Genomic DNA, 22,269 nt, shown 5'->3' on the forward strand with positions numbered 1-22,269 from the left:
GTTGATCTCCCAAAATAATTACCCTATAGAAAAAAGCCCTTTGGCATTCTACTCTGTCACACGGAGTTGTTGTGGGTAGAAACCTAACTACCACAATAGGCAGAAAAGACTTTGGAAGAGATTAGTCTATTGGTAATGAATGCATATCAGGTGATGCAGCTCTCTGAAGCTAAGGCTTGCCTGTAGAGGTAGCTCCAGCCGAGAGTATCTTAGGAACTCCTCCCCCGCCTACCCCTAAACATGCTTTGTGTTCTGTCTTCAACTATGATCCATACTTCAAGCCTTAACCTACTGAAGCTTATCAATTGGGCATAGGCAAAAAACACCCACACAAACAACGGATCCAGAAATATGAAGAAATACATCACAGCAGAGAGCAACTCCACGGACTGTAGAAAGTCCCACAAGAAGTTGGCATTGTTTTTGAGCATTTGCCAAATACATTCTCACTGATAGGACACATGCAGTTTATCAGGTTTTGTTTTGGCTCCATTTTCCTTTGACCTAGATTTCCTTTGATACACCGTAAAACTTTCAAATACCAAGATACCCGCACTTCATTCTATGACCTTGACTTTCTTAAGTTGAGCAAACTTTGCAATTCTGGCATAAATCCTTGATTATAGTATAACCCTTTTAATATGCTGTTGGATTTGATTTTCTAGGATTTTATTGGTAGAATTTTGCGTCTATAAGGGATATTTATTTGCAGGTTTCTTTAGCTAGCCTTAATATCAGGCTAATATAATTTCCTAGACTGAGTTAAGCATTCTCTATGCTTATAAGTTTTGGATTTTATTTCTTAATAAATAAAATTGTAATGTTAACTTTTCATTTCTTGATTAGTATAAATTTCCTGAAAGCCTAATTAATTAAGTATGTGCAGAGAAAAATTGATGTTATAAAGCTATAGATCTGAGGACCATGCTCTGGAATAAGTTTTCTTTGTAGAAGCCAGGCAGCAGATTTTATATTACAGTGCTTTGCACATGGCTGGTACTTAGTTTAAAGGTGTGTTAATGAAACGTATTGTTGATTCTTAGGTATGGGAACTGTAGACCTAGTGGAACAGCTCCAGATAATTCTCAAGTAGAAAAGCACTTCTGCCTTTCCTGCAATTTCGGCAGAAATAATTCTCTAAGTGATGAAGATAGAGTCCTGTACCCTAGAGCCTAAAACAACAAATAAAAGGTGTAAGCATCTCCTAGAAGGAAAAACAAGGGGAGGTGGATAGTGCATTTATTATAGAAACTGTATGTATATATTGGTTCCATTGTTTTTATTTTATAATAATTATATCTTTACTTTTTTTTTTAGACTTTATTGCAATATGCAAGCAATAAGAATGCATCAGAACATATTGTGTATCTTCTGGAGGTATATCAACTTGCCATCCAAAGCTTTGCCAGCGCACGACCGTATTTAACTACTGAATGTGAAGATGTCCTCTTAGTGCTTGGCAGATTAGTACTGTAAGTTATAAAACCTAAACTACTCTTAAAATTGAGACCCTTGGTTTTAAAATGTCTGATTTCTTTTATAGTGACATCACATTTATTCTTCCAAGTACCAGTATTCAAACCTTAGATAGAAATTTCCTATACTCTGAGCTGCCGCCAATCTCAGTACTCAAAAGGGAATCACCAGTCAAGTAATAGAAGCTTTAATGCCCCTAGAATTTCTTTTTCTATTTAGGCTACGAATTTGAGAATGACACTTAAATAGCACTATTCAAGAGACAGTATCTGGTAACGTTTCTGGTCATTGAAGATTGTTGTGCATTTTGGGCAAAACACCATAAAACCCAGAAGCTTTATTGTATTATTTCAACTAAGAATAATTTTACTAGCAAAAATAGCAAATACAGTGTAAGGCCACGCCTCCAAGAGGCTCCTATGATCTTTTAGCTCTAGGAGGGAGGTCACTAGGAGGGTATGAGGGGAAGTAAGGGAGAACAGATCACAATGATCGATGTATGCTTACCCCCCAGCAGAAAGATGGGTGAAGTGAGATAGCAGTCAATGTAAGACATGAAGAAAAAAAAGAAAGAATAATTTTTAAATTATCAAGGGGACATAGGGGAGGGAGGAAGGGGGGAAAAATTGAGCTGATGCCAGGGGCTCAAGTAGAAAGAAAATGTTTTGGAAAAGAGGATGACAACTTATGTACAGATGTTTGACACATGTTTATATGTATGGGTTGTGATAAGAGCCCCCAATAAAAAATTTTTTTAAAAAGAAACTTCTTTAGAAAGCAGAATGTGGGAATAAACTAAAATAGAGCGTTAAAAAAAAACCTCATCTTTAAAAAATTATTATGTAGCATCAGACAAAAAAAATTACTCCTTTAAATGCAGTTCCCATTTACAAATTGAAAAAAACCCCGACAGATATTAAGTTTTATCTGGAAATAACCTTGATCCAATTTATAGATTGTTTGGGATAATGTTTAGCTGATTTATTTTTCTTAGGCCATACTTGTTTTCTGTCTTAGTTACCAAAGCGAGAAACTTTAATTGCATGCCTTTTCGCCAATAAAAGTAGCCAGGGTTTATTTGCAAAATCATTTTACCCGTAGATTCCTCCTACCAAGTCCCACTTTCTTATATTACCTAGTCTAAAGGGATAAAATAATAATGCCCGTTTAATTGGCATATAATTTGCATATCATATAATTCAGTAGTTCAATCATACCAAGGAAAATTGCACAATAATCCCCACTTCAGTTTTAGAGTACCCTTTCCCATGGTTATATCAAAAAGGGTAAAGTAATATTCCATTGGATTCTAGAGCGGTCCTTGTTGAATGATTAGCATTTGAATTTATCCTTACTCAGATTATGTATTTCTTCTTTGTTTCAATCTTTATTGTTATTTTGCTACTGTGCACTAAAGGTTAAGATAGCACAAAGGACCTCTTTTCCTTGCTAAATTTGTTAAAGAAATGATTTTTGTGTTCTTTTCTGCTTCCAGTGCAGGTGACAGAAACCTATCTATATGTCCATGTCCCCACCCCCATATGAGCTAAAGGAAACTATTTGGAATATAATTTTTAAAAGGCTTGTATTTTTACCAAAGACATTAAAGCAATAATTTAGCTATATAGACACTCCTAAGAGTTTCCTTTTTTATTTCCTATCAAAATTGAAAAGTCAATACAACAGTGTTGAAAATTTAAAGGGCAAAATACAAATGAAAATAGCTTCAATGGATAGAAAAATGTATAATCTATATTTTTATGTCTGTAACCACATTTTTATGCTTGCTTATTTATATTGTAGGAGTTGTTTTGAATTGCTGCTTCCAGTATCTGAAAGTGAACTGCCATGTGAAGTCTGGGTACCTTTCCTTAAGAGTCTACAGGTAACTTAATTTTAGCTCAAAGAACTCCAAGACACCTGCTTAATTTCTTTTAGAAGATTAGATGAGAAACTTAGAACAAAAATAAATGGAATTTTGTTGTTGGATACCATCGAGTCAAATTCAGCTCGTCACAACCCTTTCAATACAGTAGAATTAACTTGTAGGGCTTTCTAGACTACATTCTTTATGGAACAGAGCACCAGATCTTTTTCCCATGGAGCATCTGGTTGATTTCAAATTGCAAGTCTGTCTTTTCCGTGTATTTTGTGATCATTAGATGCCATCAAGTGGGCTCGTACACATTGTGACCCTTTGTACCACAGAAGGAACCATTGCTTGCGCCTGCAGTCCTTACAGTAGTTGTTGTGTGAGCCGTTATGGCATCCATTATGTCGGTCTATCTTGCTCTTTTTCACCAACCCTCTATACTGCCAGGCACGATGTCCTGACAACATATCCAGAGTATATGAGATAAAGGCTCTCTACCATTGATTCTAAGGTGTATTCCTAGCTCTACTTCTTCTAAGACATATTTGTTGATTTTTCTGGCAGTCCAAGATATATTGTTTACCAACACCACAATTCTAAGACATCAGTCCCTCTTTGCTATACCTAATTGTTGCCCAGCTTTCTAATATATATGAGATGATTAAGAATACCATGGTTTGGGTCAGGCACTCTTAGTCTTCTAAGTAACCTGTTTTCTTTTTAACGCATTCAAGAGGTCTTGTGCAGCAGATTTGTCCAGCATAGTACATCATTTAATTTCTTTTTTTTTCTTCATCATTTAATTTCTTGACAGTTGCTTCCATGGGTCTTTGTTGTGGATTCAAGTGAAATGAAATCCTTGACGAGATGAATATTTTCTTCTCTTGTCATTAGGTAGCTTATTGGCCCAGTTGTGAGGATTGTGTAGTATATTGAAGTGTAGCCCACACTGGGCTCTGGGCTTTGATCTTCATCATAAGCGCTTCAAACCCTCTGCTTTCCGCATGGAAGGGCTTATCACATGCAAGTTGTTAGTGAGCCTTCCTTCAGTTCTGATGCCACCACCTTACTTGAGTTTCTTAGATTATTTGTTCACCATACAGATGGAATGAGAATGGTGAAAGGATATAACCTTGATGTACACCTCTCCCGATTTTAAACCAAGTAGTATTTGCATGGTGTGTTTGGATGACTGCCTCTTGGTCTATGTACACATTCTACATAAGCAGAATTAAGTGTTTGGGAATTGCTATTCTTTGTATTGTTACCTATAATTTGTCACCATTTAGGGAAGTGAAATTGCTTAACTATGGCTCTTCTATCCATTTGTCTATACCTTTTACCAAATGATTGGGTGGGGTCTTATGAACAAGGTGTGTGAAAACATTAATAGAGGATATTCATGGGTATAAGAATGAATTATCTCGAACCCTAGCAACCCTAACTGTAACAAACATTACCCACACCCTAACTCTAACCCTAACCCTAACACTTACCCTAACAGCCTGAACCCTAAACCTAACCCTAACAACCTGAAACATCCTGCGCTTAACAACCCTAACGCTAACTCTTAACAACCCCAATACTAACCCTAAACCTAACAACACTAACCCTAATCAGAACCATAACAACCTTAACCCAAACCGTAACCCTAACCTTAGCAACCCTAACCCTCACCATAACACTCAACCTAATAAAAAAGAAGAAAAGAATGAGTTATCTCAGAAGCAAGAAGGGATAATTCTCCAGACCATCGAGGAAGAACCACAATCAAAGCATGTCTCAGATTCCTGCCCGAAGTGGCTGAGGCCATGCTAAAGAGGGACCGGAGCAGAGAATCATGCTGTTGACACCATGTCATGTGGTAGTGAGGCAAAGCAACAGGTGGCCTTCCTGGTCAACAGAGGCAGAGGCTGAGGGATGGAGTGACTGAGAGGCTAAAAACCTGAGGGATAATTAACTGTTACCTAAGGAGAGGTTCTGCTCTGGACCAATGAGTATATTATTAATGTTTTCTGTTCCTGCCTAATGGTAGCCTGTTAAGTTTCCTAATTAACTCCCATAATTAAGAGCATTATATGGCCACTACAGTAGATTATGGAATCCAGCAGAGAATTAGAGTGCTGTGGGAGGAGTGGTTGGTGTCAGGATAGGGGGAAAGGAGCATGTAGGAAAGGAGGATGTGGGGCAGAATGAAGTCTGACCTCTGCTGATGTGGAATTGGATTCTCCATCTCCCCACTGAAGCTGAGGGAGGTTAAATGTCCCCATACTGTTTCCTTAGCGCCACACATTCATATATTTTTGTGTAGTGAGTAAATCATGGTACAAAAGTAAAATAGTATTGCTGTGAAGGTTCTAGGTCATATATGCACAGGTTTATTCCAAACAAAACATATTTAAACATGTGTCTGCACAGAGTTGGCTGCAGACAATCTCTCAGTAACACCCTTACCTTAACATCATTAGGTTATCTTGAAAAGTAAAGATACTTTTGTGCCTGGGCTGTGGTGGGGGCTCCTATTTAGAGGTCAGAACTAATTTTATTATGCAAGGGGATACCCAGAATCCCTAGAGTATTTTTTTCAAAGCCATGTAAGTTTTTTAAATAAAACAACTGCATTACCTTCAAAGTACTCTCCATTAAACTCAATACACGTGCCATATCTGCATTCCATTCTTGGAAACAGTTTTCAAACTCATCTGTTTGGATGGCTGACAGTGCTTCCATCATTTTTTTTCTTCATCTCTTCTACGTTGTCAAATCTCTGCCCTTTCATGTCTCTGTTCATTCGCAGAAGCAAAAAGTTGCATGAAGTGAGGTCAGGTGAGTAAGGTATGTGGGCAGGAGACACATGCTGTTTTTTGCCAAAAACTGACACTGAGATGGCTATATGGTCATGTGCATTGTTGTGATGGCAAAACCAGTTCCCTGTCTGCCACAAATCAGGCCTCTTTTGTCACACACTGTTACATGGTGTTTTCAGAACTTCAAATTGTAAGCTTGGGGAGGTGGAGAGTGGAAAAGGAGGGAAAAAATTAGCTGATGCCAGGGACTTACATGGAGAGCAAATATTTTGAGAATGATGAGGGTAACGAATGTACAAATGTACTTTATACAATTAATGTATGTATGGATTGTGATAAGAGTTGTATGAGCCCCCAATAAAATGATTTTTAAAACATTTGAAAGTTTGATTAACAGTCTGACCTGGTGGAACGAACTCCAAATGTACTACAAGTAGACATTTTTGTCTGTTTGGGAAGTTGACGGACTTCCAGAACAAGGTTTTCATCAATCAACATTTCACCTTTTCGGAAATGAAAAAAATCACACGTATAATTGAGTTTTTCCATAGCGCTGTCCTTGTAAACTATGTTCAACATCACAACAGTTTCTGCAGCATTTTTTCTAAGCAGGAAGCAAAATTTCATAGCCACAGTCTGTTCTCTTAAATCGGCCATCACAAAAAATAGGGTTCAGAGGAAACTGCTTTTATTCAAAAATTCACTGTGACCAGAGAGAACCTTCCTAGGCGATGCCATTGGGTGCACCAACTCAGAGCGAGTTGCTTGATGCTCACCCAGCAGGGAAAAATGTGTACTAGGAAAGCTCTGCTCTGCTTAGCCCAATTCTGTTTTATTTGGGGGGGGGGAGGTGTTACTCCCTCATGATAACGCTGTGATATAAAATTAAAATTCAAGCGGACACCTTCCCTAATACTCGCAGCTTTGCAACATACTTAAGGGACTGCTGCTTACATAACACTAGTTTTAGATGGATTTGTTATTTTAAGGCAGATTGGGAAGACTTCCACAATGAACTGAGAGGAGGACTCTTCATGAATGATGAAACTGGTTGAAGTCCAGAACCTGGTAGAAGATCATAGAACTGCCATTGATGTGATAAGTTACTGAAGTTGAGACTTCACACTGTTCAACATTCTAAATTAAACATCTGGGCTTCAGGAAGCTGTGTGCTCAATGAGTACCAGAAGTATTGTGTGAACCTTACCCAGCTCAAAGATCTCATCTTTCATTCCATCTTTAAAGCAAAATCAAAGCCAATGAAGACAATCTTATGGAATGACTCATAATCAGGGATCCATCTTGGATGTGTCCAACAGGTTCTAGAGAACAAACTCCAATCCAAACAGTGGCAGAGTGGTCAGCTCAGAAGGTTATGGCATGTATTTGGGGGATTCCAAAGGGATAATTGTGATACATTGCCTGAAAAGACAGTATGATCTGTTTAGGAACAAATTTAAGGAAATTGAAAATTGTGTTGGTGGGATAAATAAGCCTGGGGGTGGCATGGGACATGAGCTTGGGAGAGCATTAAAAAAAAAAACTCGGAGAGTGGCTCTGAGAATTTTTTTCCTGAGAACATTTTTAATGATGCCAGTGCATTTGCTCATTCTTCGAGGGTAGCAAAGGCTGTCCTTTAGGAATTTTGTTGGGAAACCTACTCCATAGATGGTACAGCCCTGATCTTCCTCTTCAGACCGTATTTTGTTTCCCAAACTCAGGGAACTTTTAGAGCAGTGGTTCCTAATACCATGACCCTTTAATACAGTTCCTCATACTGTGACACCCCCCCAACCATAAAATTATTTTTGTTGCTATTTCATAACTGGAATTTTTCTACTGTTAAGAATCGGACACCCCCGTGAATCTGCTTTTACAGGAAGACTGTAAAAGCAGATTCTAATACTTTATCCTTGAATGTTGGCTCATACAAAAGTTGCTAATTGGGCACTGAGCAACTTTTTGCCAAAAAGTAGGTGATGAGTCAAATTGGGGATTTATTATGTAAAATTTAAAATGAAGAATTATTTGGGGTAGCTTAGAAGAGGAGGGTTAGAGATAGGAAGATTTGCAGGGAAACAGCTTTACATTTTGATATTTTTGTTTAATATAAGTTTTCTATGATATAGCAGTAATTTGTTACCCTTGTAAACATCTTTTTAGTATACTCTTCCTTAGTCAAGATCCAGTTACTATCAGCAATGTTATCCCTCAATCTAAATCATCTTCTGAATCCAACTTGAATTTTTCTGGTAGCCCCCTGTAGATGTACTATTGCAACTATTTTTTAATTACCTTAGGTATAGTTTTAGTTGTATGTCATGTTAATGATATTGTTGGATAATTTCTCCATTCTGTTAGATCACCTTTCTCTGGATTGAGCAGAAATAGAGATCTCTTTCAGTCACGTATTATGGCACATACAACATGCTGTATTTTTACAGCTGTCTTCTGGATCAAGGAGGTTCACTCCAGGGATCTCAGGGTCCAGAGGATACATTCCACTCCTGGTTCTTGCTGTAGTGAGATCATCCCTCCCTGTGCTTAGAGGTCTCAGATACCCAGCAGAATAACAATCCAATGAATCCTGTTAACAGTTTTTGTTTTTTTTTCTTGTTAACAGTTTTAACTTTCAGCGGTATCCTATCATTTTCCTCCATCTTACCCAGACCTTTGCAGAGTGACAGACTTTGTCTAGATGAGTCACATTAAATAATTAACTGCACCCACTGCAAGTTGGTTGACCAGGTAGCTAGCTGACTTTTGTACATCTTGTTTTATAAACAGATGAGTTTTTCAATCCTTTGTTAAAACATAGCAGTTGGCAATCCATCAATTTCAGGAGTATTGTTTTTCACTTCTTTTTTTTGGTACAATTCTTGATCCTATAGTACCACCTGAAATAATCAAAGATCTACCAGTTCTCTGATACAGTGATTGTATTCATTCTTTCCGTCTTCTTTTGTTGCTTTCTGTATTGTTCAGCATTTTGCCCACAGTATCCTTCAATTTTTCAACCTAAAACTTACTATTTTCTTTCAGTCTTCTCAGCTTGAAAAATGCTTATTCTTTCCTTTTAGTTTTCTAACACTAGATCATTGCACATTTTATTATACTGCTTTACATAGTCTTTACCAGCCCTTTGAAAATTTCTGTTCAGCTCTTTGACTATTTTGTCCATTCAGTTGAGCTACTGTGCATTCAAGAGCGAGTTTCAGAGTCTCTTCTGACATATACTTTGGTCTTTTCTTTCTTGTCTCTTTAATAACCTTTTCGGTGTTTGGACATAAGATGTCCATTTATAACTCGTGATCTTTGGTCATTGGTGGTCAATACTTCAAATCTATTATTGAGACACTCTCAAAATGTAGATGGAATATAGCTGAGGTTTGGCTCTCATGGACTTGTTTTAATTTTCTTGAGCTTCATCTTAAGCTTTCACATGAGCATTTGACGGTCTGTTCCACAGCTGGTCCCTCACCTCGTTCTTACTGATAGTGAACGTCTCCACCATCTCTTTCCTCAGATGTAGTCAATTTGATTCCTGTGTATTCCAACCGGTGAGGTCTACGTGCATAATTGCCGTTGATGTTGTTGAAAAAGGTATTTGCAATGAATAAACCATTGGTCTTGCAAAATTCTGTCATGTAATCTCTGGCGTTATTTTTATCACCAAGACCATATTTTCCACCTGCTGGTTCATCTTTGTTTCCAACTTTTACATTCCAGTAACCAAAAATTATCAATGCATCTTGACTGCATGTTTAATCAATTTTAGGCTCTAGAACTTGTTAAAAATCTTCAGTTTCCTGACTGTTGGCATTAGTGGTTCGTGCGTAAATTTGAATTATAATTGTATTAATTTTTCTTCTATGCATATGGGTCTTACCTACTATCACTGACAGCACTGTACTTAACAATAGAGCTTGAAATGTTCTCTTTGACTATAAATGTGACAGCAATCCTCTTTTTGTCCTTGTCGGCATAGTAAGCCAGTTTTACTATGTCTGATTCAATTTGACCAATACCAGTCCATTTCAGCTCATTAATGCTTAGGATATGATCTGTATGTGTTCCATTTCATTTTTTTCTACTTCCAGCTTTTCTAAATTTATATTTTGTCCATACCACTTTCTGATTATTCAGAAATAATAATCCAGGATTGTTCATGGATATTTTGCAGCTGTTCGTATTGTGTGTCATGCTACACTAGGCAATGTAGTCTTGAAAGTTCTATACCCGTGTCTTTGAGGTCATTAAAATCATTGAGGCAGTTAACATACCAATCTGAGAGTCTCATCTTCCAGCATTGTATAAGACAGTGTTCTGCTGCTATTCGGGTTGTCACGGACCAAATTTTTAAAAATCATTTAATTGGGGGCTTGTACAACTCATCACAGTCCATCCATCCATTGTGTCAAGCATATTTATATATTTGTTATCATCATTTACAAAACATTTTCTTTCTACTTGAGCCCTTGGTATCAGCTTCTCATTTTTTTCCCTTCCCCCCCACCCTTTCTCCCTCCCTCCCTCCCTCCCTCACAAAGAGCTAATTTATCTAATTTATCTATGTCTTACATTGACTTCAGGGACCAATTTTTTTTTAAAACAATTTATTAGGCGTTCATACAACTCTTATCACAGTCCGTACATATACATACATCAATTGTATAAAGCACATCTGTACATTCTTTGCCCTAATCATTTTCTTTTTTTTCTCCTCTTTTTTTTGCATTTTATTAGGGACTCATACAACTCTTATCACAATCCATACATATACATACATCAGTTGTATAAAGCACATCCATACATTCCCTGCCCCAATCATTCTCAAAGCATTTGCTCTCCACTTAAGCCCTTTGCATCAGGTCCTCTTTTTTTTTTTTTCCCTCCCTCCCCGCTCCCCCCTCCCTCATGTGCCCTTGGTAATTTATACATCGTTATTTTGTCATATCTTGCCCTATCCGGAGTCTCCCTTCCCCCCCTTCTCTGCTGTCCCTTTCCCAGGGAAGAGGTCACATGTGGATCCTTGTAATCAGTTCCCCCTTTCCAACCCACTCACCCTCCAGTCTCCCAGCATCGCCCCTCACACCCTTGGTCCTGAAGGTATCATCCACCCTGGATTCCCTGTGCCTCCAGCCCTCATAGGTACAGTGTACAACTTCTGCCCTATCCAGCCTGCAAGGTAGGATTCGGATCATGGTAGTTGGGGGGAGGAAGCATCCAGGATCTGGGGGAAAGCTGTGTTCTTCATCGGTACTACCTCGCACCCTAATTAACCCATCTCCTCTCCTAAACCCCTCTATGAGGGGATCTCCATTGGCCGACACTTGGGCCTTGGGTCTCCACTCTGCACTTCCCCCTTCATTCAGGACATACAAACACATATATACATATACACATATCTTTTTTTTTTTTTTTTGCATGATGCCTTATACTTGATCCCTTTGGCACCTCGTGATCGCACTGGCTGGTGTGCTTCTTCCATGTGGGCTTTTTTGCTTCTGAGCTAGATGGCCGCTTGTTCACCTTCAAGCCTTTAAGACCCCAGACACTATCTCTTTTGATAGCCGGGCACCATCAGCTTTCTTCACCACATTTACTTGTTCACCCACTTTGGCTCCAGCAATTGTGTCGGGAGAGTGAGCATCATAGAGTTCCAATTTAATAAAAGAAAGTATTCATGCATTGAGGGAGCGTTTGAGTAGAGGCCCAAGGATGGACCAATTTTTATAGAAGTTGATCACCATCTCATAGCACCATCTGTGTGACTGAGTAGAGCTGCTCCTTAGGGTTTCTGAAATTGTAAATCTTTCTTCCTTAAAGCAACTCATGAGTTTGAACTGTCAGCCTGTGGTTAGCAGCATCCCGACACGCCACTCACTGTACTACTAACACAGCTTTCTTAGTGTAGAAGCACTACTTGTCTGCCATGGATGTTCTGCTTGGTACGTGTAATTGTCAACGTATGTCTGTCAGCATCATAGCAGTGTGGAAGTTAATATAGTAGGACAAAGTGACAGATAAGCAAATTTTTGGCGGGTATATTAGCATTAAATTCATAGAATGAAAAAAGGTTTCTCCAGATGAACAGGTTAGGTTTAAATTGGCTATTTTGTTTCATTTTGTGTACTTTTTTCCAATTTTAAAAACTTGTAACTTAGGTGGAGGTTTACCGAGGATCAATTTTTTTACATCCAACAATTCATACATAATTTGTCTCAACTTAAACATTTCAGTCTCCTTAATGTACCATCACTCACCCCACTTCCTACCTGTCTTTTGTTATCACTCCTTCCCTAACCTGTTTGAAATTTGTCTTGGATCAATGCTGCCCCCTTGATCTTGAATGGGTCAGTATTCTAACCTGGGAGTGAGTTCAGTTCCAGATCTGAAGGGTGACTTGGGGCGATAATCTTGGGTCCCGCCAGTTTCTCACTCTCTTTTTAAAAGAGAGCATCTTAAGCAATTCTGTATAAATTAGAAATCAACAAAAAGTTTGTCTCCATTTTAGATAGGCTAAAGTATTCAAAATTACATTTATGTGATTATAATTATATGTTACCTAATTGAATGTAATAGTTATATTTGTGAGTATTTTTAACATATTGTTTTCTACATGAGCATTGCTATCTATAAATGGAGGTTTAAGTTTCTAGAGAATATTGACCCTCAAAAGTAAGGGAAAACAACTTAAAGTGTTTAAATATCATGACTAATAGGCAATGTTTTTTCTATTACAGGATAGTGAGAAGTATAATTATTTGTATCTAAGCTGCCCCCTTCTTTCCCTGTATTTAAGTATTTTAAACAACAAAACATTGGCAATTACATTGTGTCTATTTTTTAAGATAGCATACCATCTAATAAGATAGACTATTTGTGGTATTGTATATGCCATCTCATTTAAGAAATGATTTTGTAGACGACTTTAAACAATTAAAAGTAGAACCAATGCTGTCATTAAGTGATATTTCTGTTAGAAGGACAGAGGCTGTCTGTGCAAATACTGCAGAATCCTTTAAGAGCATCTCTATACCACCAGCCTTAAAATAATCTACCAGGATATCAGTCAAGTCTTCCGAATGGTCTGTTGGTAATAGAGACTGTCTTGTAGTCAAGGGTTCTTATTGCTGTTCGGTACTGTGAGCCAGGTCTCGCTCACAGCTATTCAGTGCATAGGGAGTGCACTCCCTGACTGTGACTTCCTTACAATTGTTGCTGTCTGAGCCATTGTAGCCATTGCTTTAGTCCACCTGGTAAAGCATTTGCTTTGATTCATCTTGTTGAGGAATTTCCTCTTTTTCACTTATTTTCTGGAAGCATGATGCCCTCTTTCAGGGAGTGCCTTTCTGATAACATGCCCAAAATATGTGAAATGAATTTTTACCATCTTCACTTATAAGAGAATCTTGATGGTGTAGTCAGTGGTTACGTGTTGGGCTGCTAACTTCAAGGTCAGCAGTGTGAAACCACTAGCCGCTCAAGACAAAGAGAAAGCTTTCTACTTTTATAAAGAGTTACAGTCTCTCAAAATCACAGGGGCAGCTCTACCTTGCCTTACAGGGTCACTGTGAGCCAGATTTCACTAATTAGCAGTGAATTCATTTATAAGACTACACCAAGACAGTACTTCTCTCGAGACAGATTTGTTCCTTCTGACAAGCCCGTTCAGTATTCTATGCCAACACTGTCATTCAAAGGCTTCAATTCTTAAGTCTTCATTATTCACTGTCCAGCTTTTGCATGCATATGCCATGGCTTGAGTTAAATACTTGATCCAAGCTTTCCCATATACTTTTCTTTATAACGAGATGATTGGCATTGAAGTGACATCGCTCTTTTGCTCTTGTAGCAGATTTGATCAATGCAATGTCTTCAATATCTTGATTGCAGCCTTCATGACTGATGATTATGGATCCAAGTAAAAGGAAATTTTTGACAGCTTCAGTCATTTCTATGTTTGTCATGATGTTACTTTACTGGTCTGTTGGAGGATTTTTGTTAATACACACTGGTGGTTGTAGTCTTTGCTCTTCAACAGTAGATGCTTTAAATCCTCGTAGCTTTCAGCAAGCAAGATTTAATCATCGTTTTGTTAATATGTCTTTCTTCAATCTCAAAATCACTTTCTTCATGTTTTACAATTTCTCAGATCATTTGTTCAATTGATTGCATATTGAATATATGGACACCCTGATGTTTAGTGATTACGCATTGAACTGCTTAGCACCAAGGTCAGCAGTTCGAACCCACCACCACCTGCTCTACAGGAGAAAGCCAAGGCTATCTACTCCCATAAATAGTTGAAGGTTTATGAGTCAGAATCAGCTCAATGGCAGTGAGTTTTTTGATTTAGTGTCTTAAATAGTAGGACCCAAATTACATTTTGTTGACAATTTTATCTGTGGGGATTGTTTTTAAGTTCCCTTTAATTTAGTGAAAACACCTTGGCTTTATTAAAAGCTTGAGTTATGCAACGGCTTTTTATCCTGCTTTAATAAAATTAAGTTATAAGGTCTTGGGATTCTTGGAGGTTCAGGTATATTGAAAAGACAGAACTACTTCACATTAATTATTAATCTGGTTTTTGGCTGTGCTGTTTTTGTTTTTAGGAGTCACATGATGCATTATTGGAATTTGGTAACAATAACCTACAAATATTGGTTCAAGTTGCCAAGGAAGGTGTGTGGAAAAACCCAGTTCTTCTTAAAATTCTGTCTCAACAGCCAGTAGAGGCAGAAGAAGGTAAGCCTTAAAATTGTACTGAGTGTGGTAGAGGAAGATTTAATTTTAAAAGAATTGAAGTTGATTTTAATTTTAAAAGAATTGAAGTTGTTTTTCTTTCTGTAGTAAATGGTAGCTGTGAGCATTTAATATTTTGCTTATGTAACTAATTATTCTTGTATTTTGAAGTACTCTTTTACATCTTCCTTTTACTCCTATTTATATTTGAATGCTACATTATGTGACATTAAGTACAAAACTCCTTAGGGAGAAACTGATAATTCACTTTTAGTTATTGGTATGGTAGAGATTATACATTGTTCACTGGTTACAATTTAGGGTTATAAAAATTTAAATTTGCATTTTATACTTAAGAAATATTAAGCATTTTGTAGAAAAATGCAAAGAATGAAAAATTGGCATTTAGTTTGAAAACTTCTGGATTTGAATTATTTGCATTTTAGGTACACACACAAAAATATCTTAGTGTATGTAGTCAATTGCAATTTCTTCCCTTTTTTAAAATCATTTCATTGGGGGCTTGTACACCTCTTATCACAATTTATACATACATCCATGTGTCCAGCACATTTGTACATTTGTTGCCTCATCATTTTCAAAACATTTTCTTTCTACTTGAACCCTTAGAATCAGCTTCTGATTCCCCCCCCTCTCTCATTATTATTTTTTCATGTCTTAAATACTGACCGATGTCTCCCTTCACCCACTTTTTTGTTGTCCATCTCCCCCTCTTCCCCCCCCTCCCCACATTCCTCTTACCTTCCTGGTATTGCTACTCTCAATATTGGTCCTGAGGGGTTGAACTGTCCTGGATTCCAGCTCTTTTCCATACCTGTGTACATGCTCTGTTCTAGCCGGATTTATAAGGTAGAATTGGGATCATGATAGTGGCGGGGGAGGGGGGAAGCATTAAATAACTAGAGGAAAGGTGTGTGTTTCCTTGGTGCTATACTGTACCCTGATTGGCTCGTCTACTTCATGTGACCCTTCTGTAAGGAGATGTCCAGTTGCCTACAGATGGACTTTGGGTCTCCCCTGTCATTCACAATGATAAGAGTTTTTGTTTTGGCTCTTTGATGCCTGATACTTGATCCTATGATCACCTCGTGGTCACACAGGCTGGTGTGCTTCTTCTATGTGGGCTTTGTTGCTTCTGAGCTAGATGGCTGCTTGTTTATCTTTAATACCCCTGGTGCTATATCTTTTGATAGCTGGTCTCCATCAGCTTTCTTCACCACATTTGTTTCTGCACCCGTTTTGTCTTCAGAGACCATGTCAGGAAGGTGAGCAAGTGTTTTTGCATTGAGGGAGTACTTTAGTAGAGGCCCAATATCCATCTGCTATCTTCATTACTAAACCTAAAAATATATATACATAGATCTGTTACCCCATCGAAATATATAAATATATTTACATATGTACATGCCTGTATTTAGATATCTATAAATGTCCTTTGCCTCCTAGTTCTTTCCTCCATCTCCTTTTAACTTTCCTCTTGTCCCACTATCATGTTCAGTCTTCATTTGGGTTTCAGTAATTCCTCTTGGTTACACTGACCTTGATCAAGCCCTACCAGGCCTCCTACACCCTCCTTACCATTGATTTTAAGTGTTTCCTGGTCAAGTCTGATGGGATGCCACACCCTGGCCCCACCGTCTATTTTTGGGATTCCCCCCTCCCCTGTACTTCATTGTTCTGCTCCCCTTGTTCTGTTACATGCCTTTAGTGTTTCACCTCTGTGGTGGGGGCCAATTGTAATTTCATTTGCTTAAAATCAGTGGAAAGCTAAAAGGATCACATTCTGTTAAATATACTTTTGTGATCATAGAGTTCTGAACAATCATTAAGCTTTTGGGATATGTTTAGTTTGGATCTTAGAATAGGTCCATTTAATGTTGATGCCCTAATATATACCCTATCTTATTCCTTCAGTCAATTAACAGATGAAGGTGTATTCACCCAGTTTACAGATGCTGCCGGAGCTTTCCCCTGTAATGGCAAAATTGGCATAAGGGGACTTAGATTTACTTTTGAACCCTCTCCTTTAAGAATTCTGCTTAGGAATCACTAACCAAAAAATAACTAATTAAAAAAACTAAACTAGTTAACTAAAGGAAGAAGGGTAGAAGGATATAAAGAGTAATAAAATGATAGATTACAGGTTGTTAGCTAGAAAGAAGATTTGTATTATTATAGTCTTATGAGGTCCCCAATAAATAGCATCCCTTTGGATATCCCAGTGCCATCAAGTTGTCAACCTATAACTCACCTATGCAGCAGAGTAGACTGTCCTATAGACTCCCTACAGTTTCTGAGGATGCACATTTGTACAGGTGCAGAGAGTTTCATCTTTTTCCCTTGGAGCAATTGGTGGGATCAAACTGCCAACTTTCAAGCTTTATAGTCTTCGGATTCCTACATAGGATCACTAAGAGTCAGAATGGACTCACTGGCAATGTTTTTTTGGGGGGGGAGGCTCCCCTGTAAGGCTCTGTTCAAACTAGTACATGAGAGATATATACTTAAGGAATTATACTATAAACCAAATGTTAGTAGTGGATACCCTGAAGCCGCCTACTTTCACAATTGGTCCTTAAGCTAATTTCAAGTGAAAATCTCCGAAATCTGCTTTTTCTCTCATTGTCCTCGCCACTGCGGTCTTAGCGTATTAAACGTTTTCAAAAGCAGTGACTCATTTCATGGATGGTCTTCTGTATTCTGGTCCATACAGTTGTAATCAGAAGCTTAAAATAAGTTTTATTATCTCTAGGAAATTCAATAAATGCATTTTGTTTTGCCTCAGACTCTGTATGCCCTACCCAACTAAACACCAAATACCCACAACTTTCTTATTGATATAAATGCTGAGTGCCACTGCCAGTTTACATAATTAGTGAAAACATCACGGAAAGAGTATTTTTACTGGACCTTAATTGAAGGTGGTCTTGTCTTAAATGACGACGTATGCATGTATAAGGTAAAGCGCCATGATGCCTGCAGCTTACTTTTAGATGGCAAAGCAAAGAAATACTACCTAAAGAAATAGGGTATAACAGGTCAGTGTTTAGATCAAAGTGGTGAGTGAAAACATTTCAATATTAAGATACTTGAAAAAATAAAACCGTAAAGGTCACACCGTGGTAGAGACCAGTGAATCTTTTACAATATGAAGTCATTTAGACCGATTTCCATTTCCTCACAGAAGTGGAGTGTCCTTTAGTTGATTCTGACTTGAGTAGCACCACCCCAGAGAGTTTCCTGGGCTGTATCTTTTCATTATGGGTGAGCATCGGCAGGTCGTTTACTCCTGTTGTGAGTTTGAACTGTTGATCTTTTGGTTAGCAGCCAAGCACTATCACAAAAGTAACCATTATGATGGCAGAGTGTCTACTGTGTAATGAGAAGTATTCTAATCCTTTCAATATTTCATTAATCCCTAAAACGAGGGAGGGTTGGATGCAGATCCTCTGATTATTTCGTTGATGTGGTAAAAGTGCTTGATTGGGTATTAATAGCCATTGGCTACTAAACACATGTTTCATTAAACATCTTGTAGGAGCTGGAACTCATTGGAATTGCCTTATTTTTCCTGGTCTCCACAAATTTGCAGCCTTTGGCAGAGGTTTTTCTACTTTAACAGAAAAATGCAGCTTTAGCAGTTTCCTGTCATCCCTTTCAGGGCCAAACGCTGTTTAGTCTTGCTCCGTGGTCAGACTCATTGCTATGTTTGCACTCTTGTTCCAGCAGTATTTCATTCGATCTCACTGAAGGTCTTCCTCTTTTTTTCCTGACCTTTTACTTTACCAAACGTGATGTCCTGTACCGCCATATTCGTTTTCTTTCTCTCTCTTAAAAACTTATTTGTTAAAAAACCCAAAACTTCTTTATTTATTATTATTATTAACAATTGTATTGGCACATCATTTAGATAACATACACTTGAGTAATTCAATCGTTCAATCATATCAAGGAGAATGTACAATCACTGCCATATCAATTTTAGGAACTCCCCTCCCAATCCCCGCAATATTTGTAAAGAGCATTTTGGCTATACTTATAATACAGATGTGTTTCCCTTTCTGGTAAACCATGGTGGATTTTAATACTCGTTGCTACCATCACACTTCAAAGGCATCAATTCTATTAGGCTTGAGAAACAAGATTATTAGCCACATAAAGCCGTTTGTTCATTCACCACTTGGCTTGATATACTCCCACTTCTGTTCTTTAAGAAATACTAAGTAATAATTGATGCCATCTACCTGTTAGAAAATTGACATGTCCTGCCTTCCGCACAATCTGGGCTTAGGTGCTTAATCTTCACTATAGTTCAGGTTCAAGAAAGTGTTTCTCAAAGTGTGTACGGAATCAGGAACACACATTTTATATGGTACTAATAAGTGTAAAAGGGTTCTCTGGTCAAATTCATCTGGGAACCGTTGGGCTGACTGGAAAGTGAGCAGCGTTCTTTGGTGCAGGACTGTTCCGAGATTTGACCAAGGAATCCTTTTTTTCTTCTAGGACTATCTCTCAGGTCTTTTGGTCGGTGGAAAACACTTTGAGAAATGCCTGGTGTAGAGGAAAGAGCACCACTGGCTTTGGAATCCTTGGCAAGTGACCTAACTTTTCTGAATATTGACTTCCCTAACCTTAAACTGGGGATAATAATACTTGCCTTGGTGGTGGTGAGAGGTGTATAGAGCCATTTCAAGCTTGCTACCTCGGAGAGTGTTCACGCTAAGATAGCTAGGCGACTTGCTGCTTTTTCTGCACCTTTGCTTACAGTTCATTTCACTGTTTCTTACTGTCATCAGAAAGTAAGGGAAAAGATGCTCCAAGCATCAGTTTTGATGAAGTTTGTGAACTTTAAAGTTCAAAATAAGACTGTTAACTAACATGGGACTGTTTGGCAACTTTGATTGTACTCTTTGTGTTGCTGGTTAAGTACTGAGATCAGTATAAACAACACACAAAATAAGAGATTAAAATATCACCATAACAGACCTGAAGTGTTTGTTGCATTATATGCTATCAAAAAACTTTTTTCCCTCCTGTTTTTTAGTCAATAAGTTGATTGCACAAGAAGGATCTTCGTTTCTGCAAATGCGAATAAAACATTTGTTGAAATCCAACTGCATAACCCAGGCTACAGCTTTATCAAAACTATGTGCAGAATCTAAAGAAATTTCCAATGTGTCATCTTTTCAGCAAGCCTACATCACATGTTTATGTTCTATGCTTCCTAATGAAGAGGCCATTAAGGAGGTGAGTAGAGAAAACAGCAGTTCCTGTTGTTCACACTTGCTAAATATTATCCATGAGTTTAATAGCTTTTAATACGTTTCATTTTTTCACATTAGAATGAAACCTGAGTCGCATTTTTTTCCAGGCTGTTGAAAAGTACCTTTTAACACACATAGAGTTTTGATGGACTTTTTTTGTGAAGACACCATAGTAAGACCAGAGTCACACTGTGCACACCATATAGGGTTGCTGTGGGTTGGAAATAGCTTCATAGCACCTAACAACTAACAAAGAGACCAAGCAGGAGACTTGGTGGCTTATTGGTTACATGTTGGGCTGCTATATGCAAGGTCAGCAGTTCAAAACCACCAGTCTCTAAAGGAGAAAGACAGAAGTTTCTACTCTCTTCAACAGTTAGTCTTGAGAGGGAATAAAAAAACTTAAAATCTTGGAAATCCACAGGGGCAGTCCTACCGTGACTTATTGGGTTCCTTTAGGATTCCCCATCAACTTGATGACAGTCGATGAGGGCACGTCCAGTGTGTCACTGAGGGAACAGGCAGCCCTCCACTGGTGATGGCGACACGTTGGACACATTTTGTTTGGAATGTGCCATGCATCTATGAACTGATGGGACCCTAGTAGCAATACTTTCTGACTTACCCTAATAACCCGAGAGAGAGAAAATGTGGAACTCAAATAGCAGCTCTGTGACGTGGGCAACAACAATGTGTGACACCCTTAAATGAGTATCTTAGCTATGACCCATTGTCTTGGTAGGGCAGGCTCTAGTTGGACTTTCTGGCCATAGAATGAAACACTTAACACCACCTGTCTTTTCAGGCTTACAAATTTACAGGAAACATTTATTGATTACTTTCTGTACCAGACACTGTATCATGTACTTTCAATGGTTGGGAAGCTTAAAGAGTATGAAGCACAAACTAAATGGTAATAAATGATACGAGTTAAAAGAAGGGAAAAAAAGAATTAAAAGAAGTAGCCAGAACTCCAGCTATTGAATTCGATTCCTCAGACTGTGTACGTACGGCCTATTTTTACCTAGCATTTTATTCAGTGTTGGTCATATACATGAGTACATGGCCTAGTTTGTAAATAGTTACAGGAAGTTAAATCTCAGCTGTATTAAAAAAACAGTTGCCATCCAGTGGATTCCAACTCCTGTCAACCCCATGTGTATCAGATTGTAGCTGTCCGGTGTGGTTCTCAATGGCTTGTTTCACATATGTGTGCTGCTAGGCTTTTCTTGGAAGTGTAGGCATGAATGCTCAATCTTTTGATTAGCTTTTCCAACCTTTTATTGGCAGCTGAGTGTATTAACTTTGCACTAGTCAGCAACTCCATATGTTGTTATTAGATGCCTCTGAGTCAGTTTCAACTCATAGAAACCCTGTGTGGCAGAGTACAATCGCACCCTAGGCTTTTCTTGGTTATAATCTTTCTGAGGCTGATTGGCAGGTTTCTTTTCCTATGGAACTACGGACTGGTCCAAACTGCCAACCTTTAAGTCTGCAGCTGAGTGCTTAACTATTGTGCCATCAAGATTCCTGACCCCGTATGATACTGCTTCTAAATTCAACAGAAATTTATTTCTGTTGATAATGATTTTATAAGACATTCTAGAAAAACTGATCCTTGAGTTGGACTTGAGTTTGGATGGATTGAAAGAATAACTTGAGTCTGAATTACTGTAGTACTAAAGGCACAGAAATTACTTTGCTAGGACCCACTGGCAAACACCCAGCCTCAGACAGAGAGTAGATGTTGAATCTTTTTGATTTTCCACAGACCAGAATCTTTTTTATTATTTTATTTTGATAAATCATTTTATTGGGGGCTCTTGACAGCTCTTATAGTAATCCATACATCAATTGTATCAAGCACACTGGTACATATGTTGCCATCATTTCCAAAACATTTTCCTTCTACTTGGTGTCAGCTCCTCTTTTTTTCCCCTCCCTCCCCCATAGATGTTGAAATCCTATAGGAAGTAACACTGATTGGGTGTAGGAAAAAGAGGGCTTTGGGAACCCTCTAGTCCAGTGGTTCTCAACCTGTGGGTTGTGACACCTTTGGGGGCTGAACAGCACTTTCACA

General features: G+C 38.2%; 1 protein-coding gene across 1 annotated transcript in view; it reads left to right on the forward strand.

Annotated features, from left to right (window-relative positions):
• RLF (RLF zinc finger) overlaps positions 1-22,269 on the forward strand; it is a 69,552-nt gene that overhangs the window by 22,587 nt on the left and 24,696 nt on the right. The window contains exons 2-5 of the mRNA XM_075554403.1: positions 1,318-1,472; positions 3,280-3,361; positions 14,775-14,907; positions 19,970-20,172. Coding sequence (XP_075410518.1) covers positions 1,318-1,472; positions 3,280-3,361; positions 14,775-14,907; positions 19,970-20,172 — 573 coding nt within the window. The remainder of the gene's footprint in view (positions 1-1,317; positions 1,473-3,279; positions 3,362-14,774; positions 14,908-19,969; positions 20,173-22,269) is intronic.

Source organism: Tenrec ecaudatus, chromosome 1 (assembly GCF_050624435.1).
Source record: "Tenrec ecaudatus isolate mTenEca1 chromosome 1, mTenEca1.hap1, whole genome shotgun sequence".
NCBI classification, from domain to species: Eukaryota; Metazoa; Chordata; class Mammalia; order Afrosoricida; family Tenrecidae; genus Tenrec; species Tenrec ecaudatus.